At 40.5% G+C, this 20365-nt stretch overlaps 2 protein-coding genes across 2 annotated transcripts; both read right to left on the minus strand.

The window, feature by feature from the left end:
* Positions 1–7013: 7013 nt before the first annotated feature.
* Positions 7014–7421, minus strand: LOC138899202 (uncharacterized). The gene is made up of 2 exons (XM_070185340.1): positions 7317–7421; positions 7014–7256 (listed from the first exon to the last, which is right to left on the minus strand). The coding sequence occupies exons 1-2, from the start codon at positions 7419–7421 to the stop codon at positions 7014–7016; spliced, it is 348 nt and encodes a 115-aa protein (XP_070041441.1).
* Positions 7422–13561: 6140 nt separating this feature from the next.
* LOC138899203 (uncharacterized) lies at positions 13562–14350 on the minus strand. Its single transcript, XM_070185341.1, has one exon. It carries the CDS (start codon positions 14348–14350, stop codon positions 13562–13564), a length of 789 nt encoding a protein of 262 aa, XP_070041442.1.
* Between the last annotated feature and the right edge of the window lie 6015 nt (positions 14351–20365).

A 20365-nucleotide genomic window follows, 5' to 3' on the forward strand; every position in this document is an offset into this window, starting at 1 on the left:
ACCATACATTGATTTGTCGTGTTGATCCTCTTGTAGAAGGTTTGTTGGATCATGGCCTCGGTCATATCATTATTCGGGCACTCTTTAACCATGGTACGATATCTTTCCCAAATCTCGTGCAATGGCTCATTGGGATCTTGCTTGAACGCTAGAATTTCATCCCGTAGTATAGCCATATGCCCCGGAGAGAAGTATTTGGCAATGAATTTTTCATCCAACTCATCCCATGTATGGATGGAATGATTGGGCAATCTCTCTAGCCAGTCCAATGCTTTTCCCCATAAAGAAAAGAGAAATATCCTCAACCTCAGCTCGCCCTCAGAAAAATTGGTTTGCTTGCTCCCCCAACAAATATCGACGAACCCCTTGAGATGCTTGTAAGCATTTTGATTTGGAGCCCCGGTGAAGAATCCATGTTGCTCAATTAGTGTAAGCATCACGTTGGTGATTTGGAAGTTGCCCGCCCTAATGCGGGGCGGGGACTATAGCATTTGCATAACCCTCATTCGGCAAAACCTGGTGCGCTGCCGCTCTTGGTGGAGGTGGGGGGGAGCATTATCATGAGGCGGTCGACCTCGCCTATTTGCTTGAGGTTCAGGAAGAACCTCATCTCCTTGATCATCGTCCACTTCCTCCCCAATGGCAAATTACCAATGGGCTCGTTGCTGAGAGCCATTCTCGTACCTACAAGCAATTCAAAAACAAAATTAGTGACTCGGAAGGAAAATAAGACAAATCACACAAAAACCTAGATATATAGCTAAATTCGTTTAAATCCCCGGCAACGGCGCTAAAAAATTGATGTCGCCCAAACTCACACCACAAATATAAGTAGTGAGGTAGTCGAAGCAATAATAAAACCCAACGCAAGTCGGGGTCGAATCCTCAGGGAGTTAGAATTGGGATTAAGTATATATTTAGTGTAATTGTTTGATATGCCTTAGATTACACTTTCACATTCTTGTTTGTTATTTTTTCTTCTACTTTAAACTATTGATTGCAATTATAAAACTAGAAGACAATATTTTTGGTTTTGGTTGTTTTCCAATTGATAAAAGATCTAGGGTTGTGACTTCCACCTAGGTAGTTACCTAATGAGTTGTAAACTCTAGGGCAAGTTTGATTGGTCGGGGTTATAATATAGCAATCACACGCAATTACCCACTCTATACCTCTCGATAGTTTGAGTGATTTTGCCCAATTTGTCTTTCTCAAGTCCAAATGGGTATTGCACAAAACAAGTGATAAATGCTCAAGTCGGGTCTTACTATCTCTACATTCAACCCCTTTAATTGGGGCTATCAATTTCTTGAGTTCACCCTACATTCTTGTTAGCTAAGTTTTCCTAGACTTAGTCACTCTTTCTCAAGTAGAGACTAAGTCAATTAGGCATGAATCAATGTTTGCAACCATTAATTCTTGAATTCAAGCAAGAACTAGGCTAAATATCACTAACTCAATCACAAACAAGTCCTAAATCAAAAACCGATTAAGTACCCACACTAGGGTTGGGCCACAACCCTAGCTAGAAATTTAGCTACTCTTGAAAAATAAAGAAATACAAGAAGAAATTAAGATAGAATGCATAATAATTGCTTACGGAAAGAAAATTTAATGTTTAGAAGCTAATCTAGTACAATATTACTCAAAACAGTAAAGAAAAATGGCTCAGCTACTCTCCCAAAACAAAACTTACCCTAAAGATTACAAAACGTTCTATTTATACTAAACTGAAAATATCTGACAAAAATGCCTCTGTGGAGGTTGTGCGGCCGCACAATTCTGTGTGCGGTCTGCACTCTGAGCTTGACTGGTCAACTGGGCCTTTTGTGGTCGCATAAAAGTGGGATGTGGCCGCACTTCATTTGATTGTGTGGACCGCACAATTCTGAGTGCGGCCGCACACTTGAACTTGGACTAGAACATGGCTCTCTGATTCTTCTCTTCTGCAGACCGCACAATTATGAGTGTGGCCGCACTTGTCATCCTACGGCCGCACAATTATGGTGCGGTCCGCATATCTTCAGCCTACCCAAAAACTAACTCTCTGAATCTTCTCTTCAGCGGCCGCACAATAATTGTGCGGTCCGCATACTCTGAAGGACATCTGACAGTGATGTTTCATTGTTCTACGGCCGCACACAGTATTGTGTGGTCCGCACTGTGGGCCTTTTTGCCTTGTTTTGGTCCTTGTCCATTTTTGACTCCTTTATCAGTTGATTTTGACTTCTTTGGATCGTCTCCCAATATTCCTGCACGAAAGCACATTTTATTAGTTCCCGGGAATACCTTTAAGCATTTTTAAGCCAAAACGCAAGTAAAAGAGAGCAAATAAGCGGTCAAAATCCCTACTTATCAGCCCTCGGGACCTCAACCAAACATACCAACAAGTCCTAAAATATCATATAAGCTCGCTCGAAAACTCAAATCACATCAAACAATACTAAAACCACGAATCTTACATTGATTCAAGCCTAATGAACTTATGAACTTCTAATGCCGAAACATTCCAAACCAACTCTGATTGACCTCAAATTTTGACACATAAGTCATAAATGTCACAACGGACCTTTTCTAACTTCCAAAAGCAAAATCTGGGCTCGGTAACAACAAAGTCAACTCTCGGTCAAACTTCTCAACTCTCCAAATTTTAACTTTTCCAACTTTTGCCAATTCAAGGCAAAATCATCTACGGACCTCCAAATCAATATACGGACACACTCCTAAGACCATAATCACCCTACGAAACTATCAGAGCCATCAAAACTCCGTTCCGGAGTCAATTACATATAAGTCAATATCCGGACAACTCTTTCAATTTAGGCTTCCAACCTAGGACTAAGTGTCCCAACTCATTCTGAAACATCACCGGAACCAAACCAACCACCCCGAAAAGTCACATAATAACAAATGAGCATGGAATAAGTAATATATGGGGGAATAAGGCTATAATACTCAAAAAGCCCGTCCGGGTCATTACACTTCTAGTTTTAATTCCCAATTTTTCTTTTCTTGTTGAATCTTTTGAAGTTCGTGTAGAACATTTTCAAGATCGACAAGAGCAATATCAATGAATTCTTGAAATTTATTATATTTATGAAAAACATATGAACGTACCTCACTTGTCCCTTCGGCTGCCATGAGACTGAATTCATTTGTTTCTCCGTGGTTAGATTCTTCTTCATCACTATTTTCTCTGATTGCCATGAAACACATGTTCGCTATCTCCTTGTGGTCAGATTCTTCTTCATCGCTCCATGCACCAAAAGATTTCTTCTTTTGATAGTTTCTGTTGATTTTCTTCTTTAGTTCAGGACATTGTGCTTGAATGTAACGGTGTTTCCCACATTCATAATATCTTCCATCTTTCTTGTCGTTCTCATTGTCACGTCCCAAATCTCACATGTCGTGATGGCGCCTATCACAGTACTAGGCAAGCCGACAATCACAATTAAGTACGCCTTTTAAATTGAAATCATGATGAAATAATTTTAACAAGGAAAAATCTCATAAATAACTAATAATAATAGTTGTAACTCAAATACAAAATCCCCAAAATCCGGGTGTCACCGAGTGCACGAGCTACTAAATATCAACATAGTGAAAACTTCTAATACAATTGTCTGGAAAGATAGAACAGAGCTAAATAAACTGAAAAGAAGGAGAGCCGAGGTCTGCAGACGCCAAAGCAGCTACCTCAAAAGTCTTCAAGCAGGTAATGCTCCAAATCTAGCAACCACCGGTCCAGATGTATAACCGGCCCAATTTACTCAATAAGTAACAGGGCTAACCTTGGGCTGAATGCAGCGAGCTTAGAAAGGTACAGTCCAAATCCAGATAATAACATTACAGATATGACAGGAAAATGATAGTAATAACTCAAATAAATCTCATAATCAGTTTGTACACAATACAGAAATGTAGACATGCTTTCAAGTTTAACTGTATAAGCTCAACACTAATAAAATATACCAAGTATGACTGATATGAGGAATGTTACATCTCTATATCTACATGTCAAATGTGCATGTAACATGTAACGCATCCCAATGATAAACTCATGTACTCACACTCTTAGAGTACTCAATCTGTCTGCCACAACTCTCACTCATCACACTCAATCACTTAGCACTGTACGACACCTCTGCTCACTACTAGTATGTCAGACTCCGGAAGGATGGATCCTGCCCAAGCGCTAATATAAAGCCAATATGGCATGCTGCAGTATGTAGCCCGATCCCATAATAATAGATAAAGCCTATAAGGTCTGCTGCGACGTACAGCCCGATCCATAATAATAATAATAATAATAATAATAATAATAATAATAATAATAATAATAATAATAATAATAATAATAATAATAATAATAATAATAATAATAATAATAATAATAATAATAATAATAATAATAATAATAATAATAATAATAATAATAATAATAATAATAATAATAATAATAATAATAATAATAATAATAATAATAATAATAATAATAATAATAATAATAATAATAATAATAATAGTAATAATAATAATAATAATAATAATAATAATAATAATAATAATAATAATATATAAAGCCAATAAGGCCTGTTGCGGTGTGCACACAGATCCATAACTTCACTCAGAACATGACTCTTAGGACCCAACTCATTCATCCATCTCTCCAGTCTCTCGGGCTCATAAATCTCATGCCAATCAGTCCAAATAATGATATATGATGTAACAATAAATGACAACAGAGACTAAGATATGATATGCAAATAATGGATGTGACTGAGTACATAATTGCAACTTAAGCAAATAGTTCAACAGCAGAAATGACCTCAATGGGTCCCAACAGAATAAGCATATAGCCTAACATGATTTCTAAAATGGACTGCAGCTCAATTACTCTAACATGTAGGGATTACATGAATATCAACAAGGTTTGATAACTACACAGTACCACGGAATCGACCGAGTCACAATTACCATGATGCACACCCACACTCTTGTCACCTAGCATGTGCGTCACCTCAATACTAATCACATAATACGTATTTTAAGGATTCATACCCTTAAAACCAAGTTTAGAAGTGTTACTTACCTCAAACCGCGTAAATACCTAATCCATCAAGACCTGGCCTCGCGAATCGGCCTCTAAACGACTCGAATCTAGCCACAAATAACCTAATATAATCAATACAAGCTATAGGAATCGATTCCATACGATAAAGCTAAGTTCTTTAACAAAAGTCAAAATGTCAACCCCTGGCCCACTTCTCGGAATCTAATAAAATTTACAAAATCCCAACAACTATTCAATAATGAGTCCAACCATACCAAAATCATCCAATTCTGACCTCAATTCGCCTTTCAAATCCTCAAATATAGTTTATGAAGTTTCTACAATTTGTCCCAATTGTTTCAACCCAAAACACTAATTAAATGGTAAACAAAATGATAGATTCATGTATTTTAACCAAATCCGAGTTAGAATTACTTATCCCAATCAACTCCTTGAAAATCCCATCAAGAATCACCCAAAACTGAGGTCTCTAGCTCAAAAAGTGAAAATTGTGTCCAAACCCTCTATTTTGAAATTTAATAACTACTGCCCAGAGGTTCCTCTTCGCGAACGGGAAAAATGCCTCGCGTTCGCGAAGCACAAAATTTACCAGCTGACTAAACCTCCTACACGAACGCGATGCGCTTGTCATAAACGCGATGCTTCATAGTGCTCTGTCTACGCGAACGCATCTCCCTGACTGCGAAGGCTTAAGGCCTAGTGCCCAAGCCAGCCTCATCCTTCTACGTGAACGCGAGCCCCTTCTCACGATTGAGATGCACAACCTCCCTATACCTTCGCGAACACGTGGCCTTCTTCGCGAATGCAAGGAACATACTTCACCTGCCTCCCAGATACTCTTCGCGAATGCGAGACACCTCTTGTGAACACGTATAAGGAAACTAGCCACCAAAAATTATGCATCTCTACAAGGCCAAACTCAATCCGCAATCAATCTGAATCTCACCCGAGGCCCCTGGGACCTCATCAAAATATACCAACACAGCCTAAAATATCATACAAACTTAGTTGAGGCCTCAAATCACATCAAATAATATCAAAAACATGAATCGCACACCTATTCAATCCTAATGAACTATTGAACTTCTAACTTCTAAAACAAATGCCGAAACACACCAAACAAACTTCGACTGGCCTCAAAGTTTTCACACAATTCACAAATGACACAACAGACCTATTCCAACTTTCAAAACCGAAATCCGAGCCCGGTACCCGCAGATTCAAATCTCGGTCAAACTTTATAACTTTCCAACTTTCGCCAATTTAGGCCAAAATGACATACGAACCTCCAAATCAATATCCGGACACACTCACTCACCATACGGAGCTATCAGAACCATCAAAATTTCATTCCGGAGTCGTTTACACATAAGTCAACATCCGATCAACTTTTCTAACTTAGGATTCCAACCTTAGGACTAAGTGTCCCAATTCATTTCAAAACATTCCCGTAAACAAACCAACCACCCCGGCAAGTCACATAACAACAAACGAATATAAAATAAGTAATAAATGGGTGAACGGGCTATAATACTCAAAACGACTGGCTGAGTCGTTACACTCATTCACTGCTTTACCTTTTCTGAAGTTTGGTTTATCTCTTCTCCCATTTCTGTTTCTTCTCCTCATACTTGATAATACTTTGGAAAGTATGTCTATGTTTTTCTCCTGTTCTCCACCTTCTTATTCTTCTTCTTCTTCATTTTCTGACTCAGCCAAAGTGGTTTTAAATGCAATGGTTTTCGTTTTTTTTTTCTTGCACACGTCTGTTTAAATGAACCTTTTAAATGGAAATAAGATCATCTCTAAGCTTATCATATGACATCTTATCAAGATCTTGACACTTAAGTGCAATGACTTTGCGTTGCCAGGTTGTAGGTAAGATTCTTAGTATTTTTGCTGACTTGTTCCTCATTTTTTACTGGTCTACCAAAAGATTTCAGATCTCCAACAATTTGCTGAATCGAGAAAACATCTCTTCTACTGATTCTTCATCCTTCATTTGAAATAGTTCATAGTCATGAATCAGTAGATTTATTCTTGTATCTATGACTTTGTTTGTTCCTTCATGGGCAACTTCTAGCTTGTCCCACATTTCTTTTGCAGTTTCACTGCTTGAGATCTTTTCATATTTTTCACCGCTTTTGGAATTATATAGAAGGTTCTTGGCTTTAGCATTTACCTACACCATAATAGCTTGTTCGTCAATATAGTCATCTAAGTCTAGTGGATCAGATGATACCTGGCTTTCAATAATTTTGTCATTTTTTGCTTGTGGTAAGGGGAGATTCCCTTTCTTGATGAAGTGCCATACTTTGATGTCATACGACTTTGCATAAGTTTCCATATGCACCTTCCAGTGTGATAAATGATGTCAATTGAAGTAAGTTAGCCTTGTTTGTGAAGTTCCTTCTTGAAATAATGCTCCAACAATAGTGTATGTTCCCATTATCTTTTTCCACTTTGCGGTTAAGCAAATGTTTTTCTCAGAATTGGAGACTTGCTCTGATACCAATTGAAAATACAAGAGGGGGGTGAATTGTAAAAAATCTTTAGTCGACTAACTTTGTTCTTGGTCGATTACTGTTGTTCTACAAGCAATAGTTAGTTTAATAGATATATGCAATAAATAGTAAAGAAAAAAATAGGAGAGACAAATATTTTTATACTGTTCTTGTACCGATGTGGTACCTACATCCAGTTCTCTTAGGTCACAAGGGTTCTCTTCGATCTTCAAACGAATAATTACAAATGAGAGTGTGCTTTTCTCAAATTTACCGCAAACAAATTATATTACGAAATCTTGACACAATGTCACGACTCCAATTTTCCTCCATAGGATGTTGTGACAACACCTAGTCTCTAAGACTAGGCAAGCCTACAAACATGCGAAAATAACTGCAAAATCAAAAAAACTCTTAAATACTCAACAACTATATAAAATAAACTTCACTGCTCAATATATACAATTTTCTCAACTCACTAATGCCTAGACTGGTAGGAGATACCTGGTACCTAGATCTGCACAATGTGCAGAAGCATAGCATGAGTACACCACAACGGTACCTAGTAAGTTCCAAGCCTAATCTCGGTAGAGTAGTGACGAGGTCAGGTCTAGGCCCTACTGGAGTAAATAAGAAAAACAACTGTACAAGTGTATGGCAGTGTAGTAATGAAAGCAATGAAATTGAAACAACAAATAACATATCAAGGTTAGCTACACGGAACTAAAGCAAATAATGCAACACAGAGAAAACAAGGAATGACATGCTAAGGAAACAAAACAACCAAAGACATGTGCAGCAATAGGGAAATACCAACAAGAGTCACTACCGAGTTACCGCCTCGTAGTTTCAAATCACAAGAATAATTCACAATATTTTCTTATATCACCGCGGGAGCCTTGCATTTAGTTTTGAAAATCACTTTCCCGAAATAGCATCCGCGTTTTATCCCACCTTATCACATCGCATGGCTTCTAGTAGTTCCCCTAATAGTCACACGTATCAAGCCCACCTTATCTCACCGTATGCATTTCAACCCCAAAACCTTATACCACCGCATGCATATCAATATCACAATGTATCACAAATCGCACCTCAAGTGCTCAATATCACAATTTGCCAAAGAAATCAACAATAATCGTATTTTCACAATAAAGAGCCCATAGCTCAACCACAATGTGCCCAAGAGTATCAACAAATAACTGATAGTGAATAACTCAACAAGAATAGTATTTCACAACCTAACACTTTGCCTCAACGTGAATCATGACCTTTATAACTCAATACCAGTTTCAACAATAAGATATTCCAAGAATAACAACTTCAAGTAAAGATTTCAACGGTTAGATAATGAATATGGAATAAAGGAAACAAGAATTTCAACTAAACATGTAGAGCAATTAGCAAGTAAGAGATAAGATAAGTAGAACATGTGAAAATAAACTAATGAAGATGAAGATAAAATGTTAAGATAGCTCAATTAAGGCATCAAAGGGATCTACATAGCTAAAATCGGTAAATTTCCATATTTATCTCTTGTACACACTCGTCACCTTGCGTACACGGCATCCACACATCACAATTATCACAAAATAACACTAATTCTAAGGGTTAATTCCTCCCCCCCCCCCCCCCCGCAGTGTTAGGCAAGATAATTATCTCAAATCACGCTAACTCAATCCGCTAATAGGCATTTCCCTCGATTATCCATCTCCGAACGACTCAAATCTAGCCAAAACAACTTCATAACATAAATATAAACTATAGGAAACTATTTCGAACAATAAAATTACGACATTTGCAAAGAAATAAAATGTCAACTCAAAAAATAAACCCAGGCCCGCATCTCGGAACCCGACCAAAATTACAAAATATGAACACCTATTCGATAACGAGTTCAACTATACAAGAATTTCTCAAATCGCCTTTCAATTCCCCAAATTTTAGCCTAAGAGGTTTTTCACAATTTTTCCTCAAATTTCCAACTCAAATCACTAATTAAATATTGAAATTAACAATAGATTCATGTAATTTAACAAAAGCTGAGTTAGGATTTCTTACCCCAATATTTTCCTTGAAAAGCTCTTGAAATATCGCTTCACACTGAACTCTCTAGGTCCAAAAATGGATTATGAAATCAAACCCTCGAAATAGGCCCCTTTTGTTTAGCCCAGCAATTTCGCTTTTGCGGGACTTTAGTCGCATCTGCGATGCCGCACCTGCAGAAAAACCATCGCAGGTGTGGTTCCCACATAACTCCAGGGGTTCCACTTCTGCGGAGGAACTACCGCATCTGCAGTCCTGCCCAAAGGCCCTTCTCAAATTCCGCTTCTGCGGAAGCAATGCCCACTTCTACGAAGGCGCACCTGTGCCCAGGTGCCCGCACCTGCAAGCCCATCCCTGGGCTCTCCTTTTCGCTTATGCGCTTCACCGACTGCACCCGCGATTCCACACTTGCGGTCAAGCTCTCCGCAGGTGCGATGACACCAACAGGCCTGGGACTTCAGCAATGAGGCTAAGTCTAAAATTGATCCAGATTCGATCAGAATCACACACGGGGTCCCCGATACCCCATCCAAATATACCAACAAGTTCCAAAACACATAACGGACTTACTCGAAACCAAAACTCATCTCAAACAACATCGATTCTACGAATCGCAACCCAATTCAACCCTATGGAAACTATGAACTTTCGAATTCCGAAACTAATGCCGATTCATACCAAAACAACTCCGATTGACTTCAAATTTTTTACATAAGTCGTAAATGACATGACGAACCTATTCCAACTTCCGGAATTAAAATCCAACCCCGATATTAATAAAGTCAACTCCCGGTCAAACTTTCCAACCTTCCACACCTTCAACTTTCCAACTTTCGCCAATTCACACCGAAACAACCTACGGACCACCAAATCAAAATTCGGACACGCTCCTAAGTCCAAAATTACCATACGGAGCTATTGGAACCGTCAAAACTTCATTCTGAAGTTGTCTACACAAAAGTCAAACTACGGTCAACTATTTCAACTTAAAGCTCCAACTTAGGGACACAGTGTACCATTTCACTCTGAAACGCAACTGAACCAAAACCAAATATCCCCAGAAAGTCACATAACCATAATACAACATAGAGGAGGAAATGAATAGGGGATAGGGTCTAAAATACTCAAAATAACCGGCCAGGTCTTTACATCCTCCTACTCTTAAAATAAACGTTCGTCCTCGAATGAGTATAGAGACATACCTGAAGTGGTAAAAAGATGAGGATAACGGCTACACATATCATGCTAGGTCTCCCAAGTCACCTCCTTGATTGGTTGACCCCTCCACTGAACCTTCACTGAATCAATGTTCTTCGACCTCAACTTCCGGACCTGCCTATCCAAAATAGCCACCGGCTCCTCAACATAAGACAAATCATTATCCAACTAGACTGATCTGAAGTCTAACACATGAGACAGATCGCCGTCATACTTCTGGAGCATAGAAACATGGAATACTAGATGAACTGCAGCTATACTAGATGGTAGTACAATCGTGTAGGCCACCTCTCTAATCGTCTCAAGAATCTCAAAAGGTCTGATATATCTAGGGCTCAACTTGCCCTTCTTTATGAACCTCATAACACCCTTCATGGGCGAAACTCGGAGCAAGACTCGCTCCCCAACCATGAATGCAACGTCGCGAACTTTGCGATCTGCATAACTCTTATGTCTGGATTGGGCTGTGCGAAGCCGATCTTGAATCAATTTAACCTTTTTCCAAGCATCCTGAACCAAGTCTATACCTAATAGCCTAGCCTCATCCGGCTCAAACCAACCCACCAGAGACCGACACCGCCTCCCATACAAGGCCTCATACGGACCAATCTGAATGCTCGACTTGTAGCTGTTGTAGAAAAACTCCGCAAGTGACAAGAACTGATCCCAAGAACCCCCAAACTCCATCACACTTGCACAGAGCATATCCTCCAATATCTTAATGGCGTGCTCGGACTGTCTGTCCGTCTGAGGGTGAAATTTTGTACTCAACTCAACCCGCGTTCCTAACTCGCGTTGTACGGCCCTACAGAACCACGATGTAAAATGCATACCCCAGTCAAAGATGATGGATACTGGCACACCATAAAGTCTAATAATCTCGCGAATATAGACCTGAGCCACCTGCTCTGAAGAACAAGTAGTCACCACTGGAATGAAATGATCCGACTTGATCAACCTATCCATAATCACCCATACTGCATGGAACTTCCTCTTAGTCTGTGGGAGCCAAACAACAAAATCCATAGTAACCCGCTCCCTCCACTCTGAAATCTCTAGCCTCTAAAGCAATCCACCTGGCCACTGATGCTCATACTTCACCTATTGACAATTTAGGCATCGAGCAACATACTCCACTATGTCTTTCTTCATCCTTCTCAACCAATAGTACTACCTCAAGTACTGATACATCTTAGCGGCATCCGGATGAATGGAGTACCGCAAATTGTGAGCCTCCTGAAGAATCAACTCCTGTAAACCATCTACATTTGGCACACATAGCCTGCCCTGCATTCGTAACACACCGTCATCCCCAATATTGAACTCCTTGGCATCGCCGTGCTGAACCGTGTCCTTGAGGACAAGCAAATTGGGGTCTTCATACAGACGCTCTATGATACGATCATATAGGGAAGACCGAGAAATCACATAAGCCAAAACTCGGCTCCGAAACATCCAATCTAACAAACTGGTTGGCCAAGGCCTAAACATCCAATGCTAATGGCCTCTCCAGTGCCGGTAGATATGCTAAATTGCCCAAGCTCTCCGCCTTTCGACTCAAGACATTGGCCATCATATTGGCCTTCCCGTGATGATATAGAATAGTGATATCATAGTCCTTAAGCAACTCTAGCCACCTCCGATGCCGCAAGTTAAGATCCTTCTGTTTGAATAAATGTTGTAGACTTCGGTGGTCGGTATCGACCTCACAAGGGACACCGTACAAATAGTGCCGCCAAATTTTCAAGGTATGAACAATAGTTGCTAACTCAAGGTCATGGAAAGGATAGTTTTTCTCATGCACCTTCAGTTGTCTATATGCGTATGCAATCACCCTACCGTCTTGCATCAACACCACGCCGAGGCCAATACGCGATGCATCATAGACAATGTAAGACCCCGAACCCATAGGCAACACCAACACTGGGGTTGTAGTCAAGGCTGTCTTGAGCTTGTGAAATATGTCCTCACACTCCTCGGTACACCTCAATGGAGCACCCTTTTAGGTCATTCTAGTCATAGGTGCAGCAACAGATGAGAAACCCTCTACGAAACGATGGTAATACCCTGTCAAACAAAGAAAACTCCGGATCTCAGTAGCTGAAGATGGTCTGGGCCAACTCTGCACTGCTTCAATCTTCTTCGGATCGACCTTGATCCCCTCACTCGACACTATAAGCCCTAAAAGTTCCACTAAATCAAGCCAGAATTCATACTTTAAAAATTTTGCATACACCTTCTTTTCTCTCAAGGTTTGAAGCACGATCCTCATGTGTTGCTCATGATCCTCCCAGCTCCGGGAGTACACCAAGATGTCGATAAACGCAATGACGAATGAGTCAAGATAGGGTTGAAATACATTGTTTATCAAGTGCATGAATACTGATGGGGTGTTGGTCAGCCCAAATGACATCACAAGGAACTCGTAATGACCATACTGAGTCCTGAAGGCAGTCTTCGGAATATCCTGCTGCCGAATCTTCAACTAATCATAGCCTGACCGCAAATCAATCTTTGAGAACACTCTGGAACCCTGTAGCTGATCAAATAGGTCATCAATGTGTGGCATTTGATACATGTTCTTCACAATAACCTTGTTCAACTGGTGATAATAAATACACATGCGCATAGAACCATCCTTCTTCTTTACAAATAAGACCGGGGCACCCCACGGTGATACGTTGGGCCGAATGAAACCCTTGTTAAGCAACTCTTGCAACTACTCCTTCAACTCTGTTGGGGCCATAAGATATAGTGGAATATAAATGGGCTGAATGCCCGGTAACAAATCAATACCAAAATCGATATCCCTATCGGGCGGCATACCCAGAAGATCTACTGGAAATACATTTGGATAATTCCTCACTACCGGAACTGACTTAACGGTAGGAGTATCAACACTGATATCTCTCATATATGCTAGATACGCATCATATCCCTTTCCAACCATTTGTTGTGCCTTAAGGAAAGACACCAACTTGCTAGGAATATAATCTAAAGTACCTCTGCACTCCAACCGCGGCAAATCTAGCATAGCCAACGTCCCCGTCTCTGCATGACAATCAAGGATAGCATGATAGGGCGACACCAAATCCATACCCAGGATAACATCAAAATCTACCATATTGAGCAACAATAGGTCATCTCTGGTCTCAAAACTACCAAGAAAAACTAAACACGACCGATACACACAGTCAACAACAATGGAATCTCTCACTGGCGTGGACACATACACGGGAGAACTAAAAGAATCACGGGATATACCCAAATATGGAGCAAAGTAAGATGATACATAGGAATAAGTGGAGCCTGGATCAAATATGACTGATGGATCTCTATGACAGACCGGAACAATACCTGTGATAACTAAGTTGGATGCAATCGCCTCCGTCCTAGTAGGAAGAGCATAATATCTGGCTTGGCCTCCCCCTCTAGGGCGACCTCTACCTGTCGGACCTCCACCTCTGGCTGGCTGTGTAGGTGGAGTGTCAACTAGTGTGGTAACCATGGCCTGAGAAGTCTAAGGACCCGGTGGAATACGTGGAGCCTGAGTAGTCTATAGAGGTGCACCCCTCCTGAGTCTGGGGCAATCCCTCGCTATATGACGAGTGTCACCACACTCAAAGCAAGATTTTGGAGGATATGGCTGCTGGCACTGGCTCGGGCCTGGTCGGCTGGAATGATCGCTAAAAGCACCCTGTGTAGGAGGTGCACTAGACAGTGGTGGTGCATAATGGGAAACCTAAGTCCTGGGAGTGGCCGGAATACCACTGAAAGTTTGAAGTCCTGAATGAATAGGGTGGCTCACATAGCCCCAACCATGACGGGCTACAATTGGGGCACGGATACAATTATATATGCCAGAATCTCGGGTCCTCTTGGCCTCCCTCTCCTCTCTCTCTCGGGCCCATATAACCTTTAATCTCCTTGCGATCTTCACTACCAGCTAGTATGGGATGTCCATCTCCAACTCTCGAGCCATGCTGAATATGAACCAGGGTTGAGCCCCTTGATAAATCGACAAACTCGCTCTCTAACAGTGGAGATTAAAGCTGGTGCATGTCGGGACAACTCGCTGAACCTAACAGCATACTCAGATAAGGTCATAGCACCCTGGCGCAACTGCTCAAACTTTGCGTACCATGCATCACGAAGGCTCTAGGAACAAACTCCCTCATGAACATCTCTAAGAACTTAGCCCAGGTGAGTGAAGTTGCCTCGATCGGGCTACCCAACCCATACGCTTGCCACCATTGATAAGTCACTCACTTAAGCTGGAATGTAGTGAAAGCAACCCCACTCAACTCCACTATACCCATAGTACGGAGGATATAGAAGCACTCCTCAAGAAAACCCTGGGCATCCTCTGAAGCCAAAACACTGAAAGTAGGAGGGTGGTACTTTTTGTACCTCTCGAGCCTGTGTTGCTCCCCCTCAGAAGTTGTTGCCCTAACCTCGGGTTGAACTCCGGCTGCACTAGTATGACCTCTAGGACCTGTCAACCTGGACCCGCTGCACTAGGGTACGGACTGCAGGAGTCTGCGCTCCTCCCCTAGCTTGAGATGTGGCGGGCGCAAGTGGAATCAACCCCGCCTGAGCTAGAGTGCCAAACATGCTCAAAAACTGGGCGAGAGTCTAATATAGTGCAGGGGTAGTAACATGCGTCTTAGGTGCCTGCTCTCTAACTGGATCTACTGGTGGCTCCTCTGTAGCAGCTCGGGCAGGTGCTCTAGCAGCACCACGTGGCCGTCCTCGACCTCTGCCTCGGCCCCGGCCTCTCGCAACTCTAAGCAGGGGGCACGAGTGTTTGATCATCAGATCTTGTTGTGCGTGTCCTCGCCATCTATGAGAGAATAGAAGATAGAGATTTAGAACTTTGAACTCAACAAAATTGTACAAGTGTATGGCTGTGTAGTAATGAAAGCAATGAAATTGAAACAACAAATAACATATCAAGGTTAGCTACACGGAACTAAAACAAATAATGCAACATAGAGAAAATAAGGAATGACATGCTAAGGAAACAAAACAACCAAAGACAAGTTCAGCGATAGGGAAATACCAACAAGAGTCACTACCGAGGAACCGCCTCGTAGTTTCAAATCACAAGAATAATTCATCATTCTTCCTTATATCACCACGGCAGCCTTGCATTTAGTTTTGAAAATTATTTCCCCAAAATAGCATCCCACGTTTTAGCCTACCTTATCACACTGCATGGCTTCTAGTAGTTCCCCTACTAGCCAGGCGTATCAAGCCCACCTTATCTCACCGCATGCATTTCAACCCCAAAACCTTATACCACCGCATGCATATCAATATCACAATGTATCACAAATCGCACCTCAAGTGCCCAATACCACAACTTGCCAAAGAAATCAACAATAATCGTATTTTCACAATAAAGAGCTCATGGCTCAACCACAATGTGCCCAAGAGTGTCAACAAACAACTGATAGTGAATAACTCAACAAGAATAGTATTTCACAACCTAACACTTTGCCTCAACATGAATCACGACCTTTATAACTCAATACCAGTTTCAACAACAAGATATTCTAAGAATAACAACTTCAAGTAAAGAGTTCAACGGTTAGATAATGACTATGGAATAAAGGAAACAAAAATTTCAACTAAACATATAGAGCAATTAGGAAGTAAGAGATAAGATTAGTAGAACATGTGAAAATAAACTAATGAAGATGAAGATAACATGTTAAGATAGCTCAATTAAGGCATCAAAGGGATCTTCATAGCTAAAACCAGTGAATTTTCACATTTAGCCCGTGTACACACTCGTCACCTTGCGTACACGGCATGCACACATCACAATTATCACAAAACAACACCAATCCTAAGGGGTAATTCCCCCACACATCACAATTACACTAACGCAATCCACTAGTAGGCTTTTCCCTCGATTATCCAACTCCAAACAACTCGAATCTATCTAAAACAACTTCATACTATAAATATAAACTATAGGAAACTATTTCAAAAAATACAATTACGACCTTTGCAAAGAAATAAAAAGTCAATCTGGGCCCCGTCTCGGAGTCCGACCAAAATTATAAAATCCGAACACCCATTCAATAAAGAGTCAAACCATACAAGAATTACTCAAATCGCCTTTCAATTCCCTAAATTTTAGCCTAAAAAGTTTTTCACAATTTTTCCTCAAATTCTCAACTCAAATCACTAATTAAATGATGAAATTTACAATAGATTCGTGCAATTTGTAACGTCCCGACCGATTGATTCCAAAAATTTGAATAGCTTCATTATGTCATTTATAACTTGTGTGCAAAACTTGAGGTTATGCCGGATCAATTTGATATGTTTTGGCACAAATTATAGAAGTTGGAAGACTTGAAAATTCATAAGTTTGATTCGAGGTGCAATTCATAATTTCGACATTGTTTGATGTGATTTGAGGCCTCGAGTAGGTCCATGTTATGTTACAGTACTTATTGATATATTCTAACGGAGTCCCGAGTGGCTCGAATGAGTTTTGAACGGGTTTTGGATCATTTTGGAAATTTTGTTAAGGCTGGCTTTTTTGGCAGGCACTGATGCCATCACACCTGCGATGGATTTGGTCGCAGGTGCGAGACCGAATAGGTGAGGCAGTAATCGCTGAAGAAAATGGGAAGGACTGGGCACTACTTCACACCTGCGTGATCGCAAAAACGGAAAATGAAAGCGCAGAAGCGGAGGCCTTCGCAGGTGCGCTTCTTGGCTCGGAGAAGCTTCACCGCAGGTGCGTGTGTACAACTCGCACGTGCAAAACCTGGGCAGTTAAAGTGAAGGCCGTAGGTGCGAGATTTTTCTTGCAAAAGCGAGCTCACAAGCGCGCAAATCCAATCCGCGAATGCGAGAAAACTGGACAATATCATATACTCGGGTGTTTGCCATTTTTACTCATTTTTGGAGTTTTGGACCTCGGTTTTGGGCGATTCTGGAGGGATTCTTCACGAGTTTGATTTTGGTAAGTGTTACGTACCCTAAAGTGATTGTATTTCATGATTTCATACGTATTTATGTCATTAAATTTGTGAATCAGATGGAAGAAAATGAAAATTTGGAAAATCATACAACAATATAAAATGAAGATTTGAAGGGCGATTCGATATCGGAATTTGATTGTTTTGGTATGGTTGAACTCGTATCAGAATGGGTATTCGGATTTCGTGAAAATTTTATCTAGTTTTGAGATGTGGTCCCCGTGTTGACTTTCGGGTTGACGTTTTTGTGTAAAATTAAAAGTCGATGTTTTACTATCCGAAATTATTTTCTTTGATTTTTAATTATTTTATGAAATTATTGTGGTTATATTTGAGCCGTCGGGAGTCCGTTTCACGTGATAAGGCCATTTTAGATTATTGGCCTAACTTCGTAAAGGTAAGTATCTTACCTAACTTTGTGTGGGGGAAACTACCCCTTAGGTTTTGGATTGATTGTACTATTTGAATTATATGGAAGGCGTGTACACAAGGTGACTATTATGTACACGTACTTATACGTGGTATTCGACCGGATTTGATCGTTAGGTTTCTTTGATGCAATTAATTGTAGTTATTGTTTCATGTTATATCTTTCGTCGTTAGGATCGCTCTTACGTGCTTTACTTGAAGTTGTAAGTACATGATCCATCTTTCGTTGTCAAGTTCATCCTTATTGTAATGATACGACCGGTCGTTTTGATCTCTAGTGCGTCATCCGGCGATTTGAGGCCTTGAATAGCTTCATTTCATGTATTATGACTTGTACGTGTGGTCGGAATTGAATTTTGGGAAGTTCAGAGTTGATTCGGATGGAAAATTTGTAACGTGTTTTGGGATGTGTTGATACGTTTGGATGGGATCCCGAGGGCCTCGGGTTTGAAACGGATTGAAATTTATGAATATAGGTGATTCCTACAAGTTATGAGTTGAATATACGAATATAGGCTTGTAAATTCATGACATTTTGTAGAAATTGTGGAGCTTTTGAAGAAAACCTAAAAACTGATATTTTTGGATTTTGACCACGATATTGGAAGATAAATTAGGAATAAATTATATATTTGAGTTCGTAATGTTATGGGTAATGTTTATCTTGGAAAATTATCGGAATCCGGGCACGTGGGCCTGAGGGTTAACTTTGTTGACTTTTCGAGTGGAGTTGGGAATCATTATAAATTGTTAAATTGTAATCATTGGAGTATAATTTGATTGAATTGCACATTGTTTGACTAGTTTCGGATCGTTTGGCTTTGAGTCGAAGAGTTAGAGAGGCATTGGAGTCAGTTATGGAACTTCGGAGCAAGGTAAATTTCATGTCTAACCTTGTGAGGGGAAAATTACCTCGTAAGTGTTATTCTTGTTATATGCTACGTGTTGTCGGAGTTGCACATGTATGAGGTGACGAGTGTCCATGCGCATGCTAAAATTCCTGAGTGTGTCCGAGTAGACTAGGATTCACACCATGCTTTATTTGTATTGGTTGAGTTGCTATTCCTTGTTTAATTACTTTATTCATATCCCGAACTGATATTATACATGCGTAGAGAAATGGATTTGCTACTTTAGAAATTTGACGAGCTATTTGATTAGCCATGGAAATTGTGCTTCCCTTATGAATTTCTCCTTAAATTTCATAACTCACATGTATATTCGTGAGTGGGGTCAAGGACTCGTAAAGCTTCTCACTCTAATGGGATCAGGTCGTTCGCCTCCGTAGTATCATATTCTTATGGGATCGGGTAGTACACCTCGGCAGTATCATATTCTTATGGGATCGGGCCATTCGCCATGGCAGTATCATATTCTTATGGGATCAGACCATTCGCCTCGGCAGTATCATATTCTTATGGGATCAGGCCGTTCACCTCGGCATTTCTGTAAAACACTCTAATGTAATCGAGTCGTTCACCTCGGCAACTTTATAAAACACTCTTATGGGATCGGGTCGGGTCGTTCGCCTCGGCAGAATCATGCATAATATCTTAAAAAAGCACTGTATCCTGTGGGGACCATATTACATATACTCTTGGTTTGATTTGTGACGACCCATCTGGTGGGGACCATATTACATATACTCCGGTTGAGGAGGTAACCAAAATTTGAGAACTTGTGTTCACTATTTAGAGGAGGGTCGTACCACGTACCTGTATTTGTTTACACTATTTATTTACTATGCCTCAAACTTGTTTACTCTCTACTGTACTTGATTTATTTGACCCCAAGTAAGTGTCGATGTCGACCCCTCTTCACTACTTCTCCAGGGTTAGGCTAGATACTTACTGGGTACGCGTTGATTTACGTACTCATTCTACACTTCTGCACTAATTGTGCAGGAATATATATATTTCTGGTGGTCTTTTGGACGTAGAGGCATATCTATTGCGGGGACATTACGGTGAACTGCATCCATGTTACGATTCGTAGCATACAGAGTATCCATCAGAATTATTTACATTTTTCCTGTCTAACTTGTATTCTAGACAGATGTTATATTATTATTGTACCTTCAAGTAGATGCT

This window comes from Nicotiana tomentosiformis, chromosome 9 (assembly GCF_000390325.3).
Source record: "Nicotiana tomentosiformis chromosome 9, ASM39032v3, whole genome shotgun sequence".
Lineage (NCBI taxonomy): Eukaryota > Viridiplantae > Streptophyta > Magnoliopsida > Solanales > Solanaceae > Nicotiana > Nicotiana tomentosiformis.

Coding starts and splice junctions, on each gene's coding strand:
- LOC138899202 (XM_070185340.1), bottom strand. CDS start 7,421: ATGGAAACTTATGCAAAGTCGTATGACATCAAAGTATGGCACTTCATC. Junction 7,257..7,316: donor ACAAAATTATTGAAAGCCAG/GTATCATCTGAT, acceptor ATTATGGTGTAG/GTAAATGCTAAAGCCAAGAA.
- LOC138899203 (XM_070185341.1), bottom strand. CDS start 14,350: ATGGTTACCACACTAGTTGACACTCCACCTACACAGCCAGCCAGAGGT.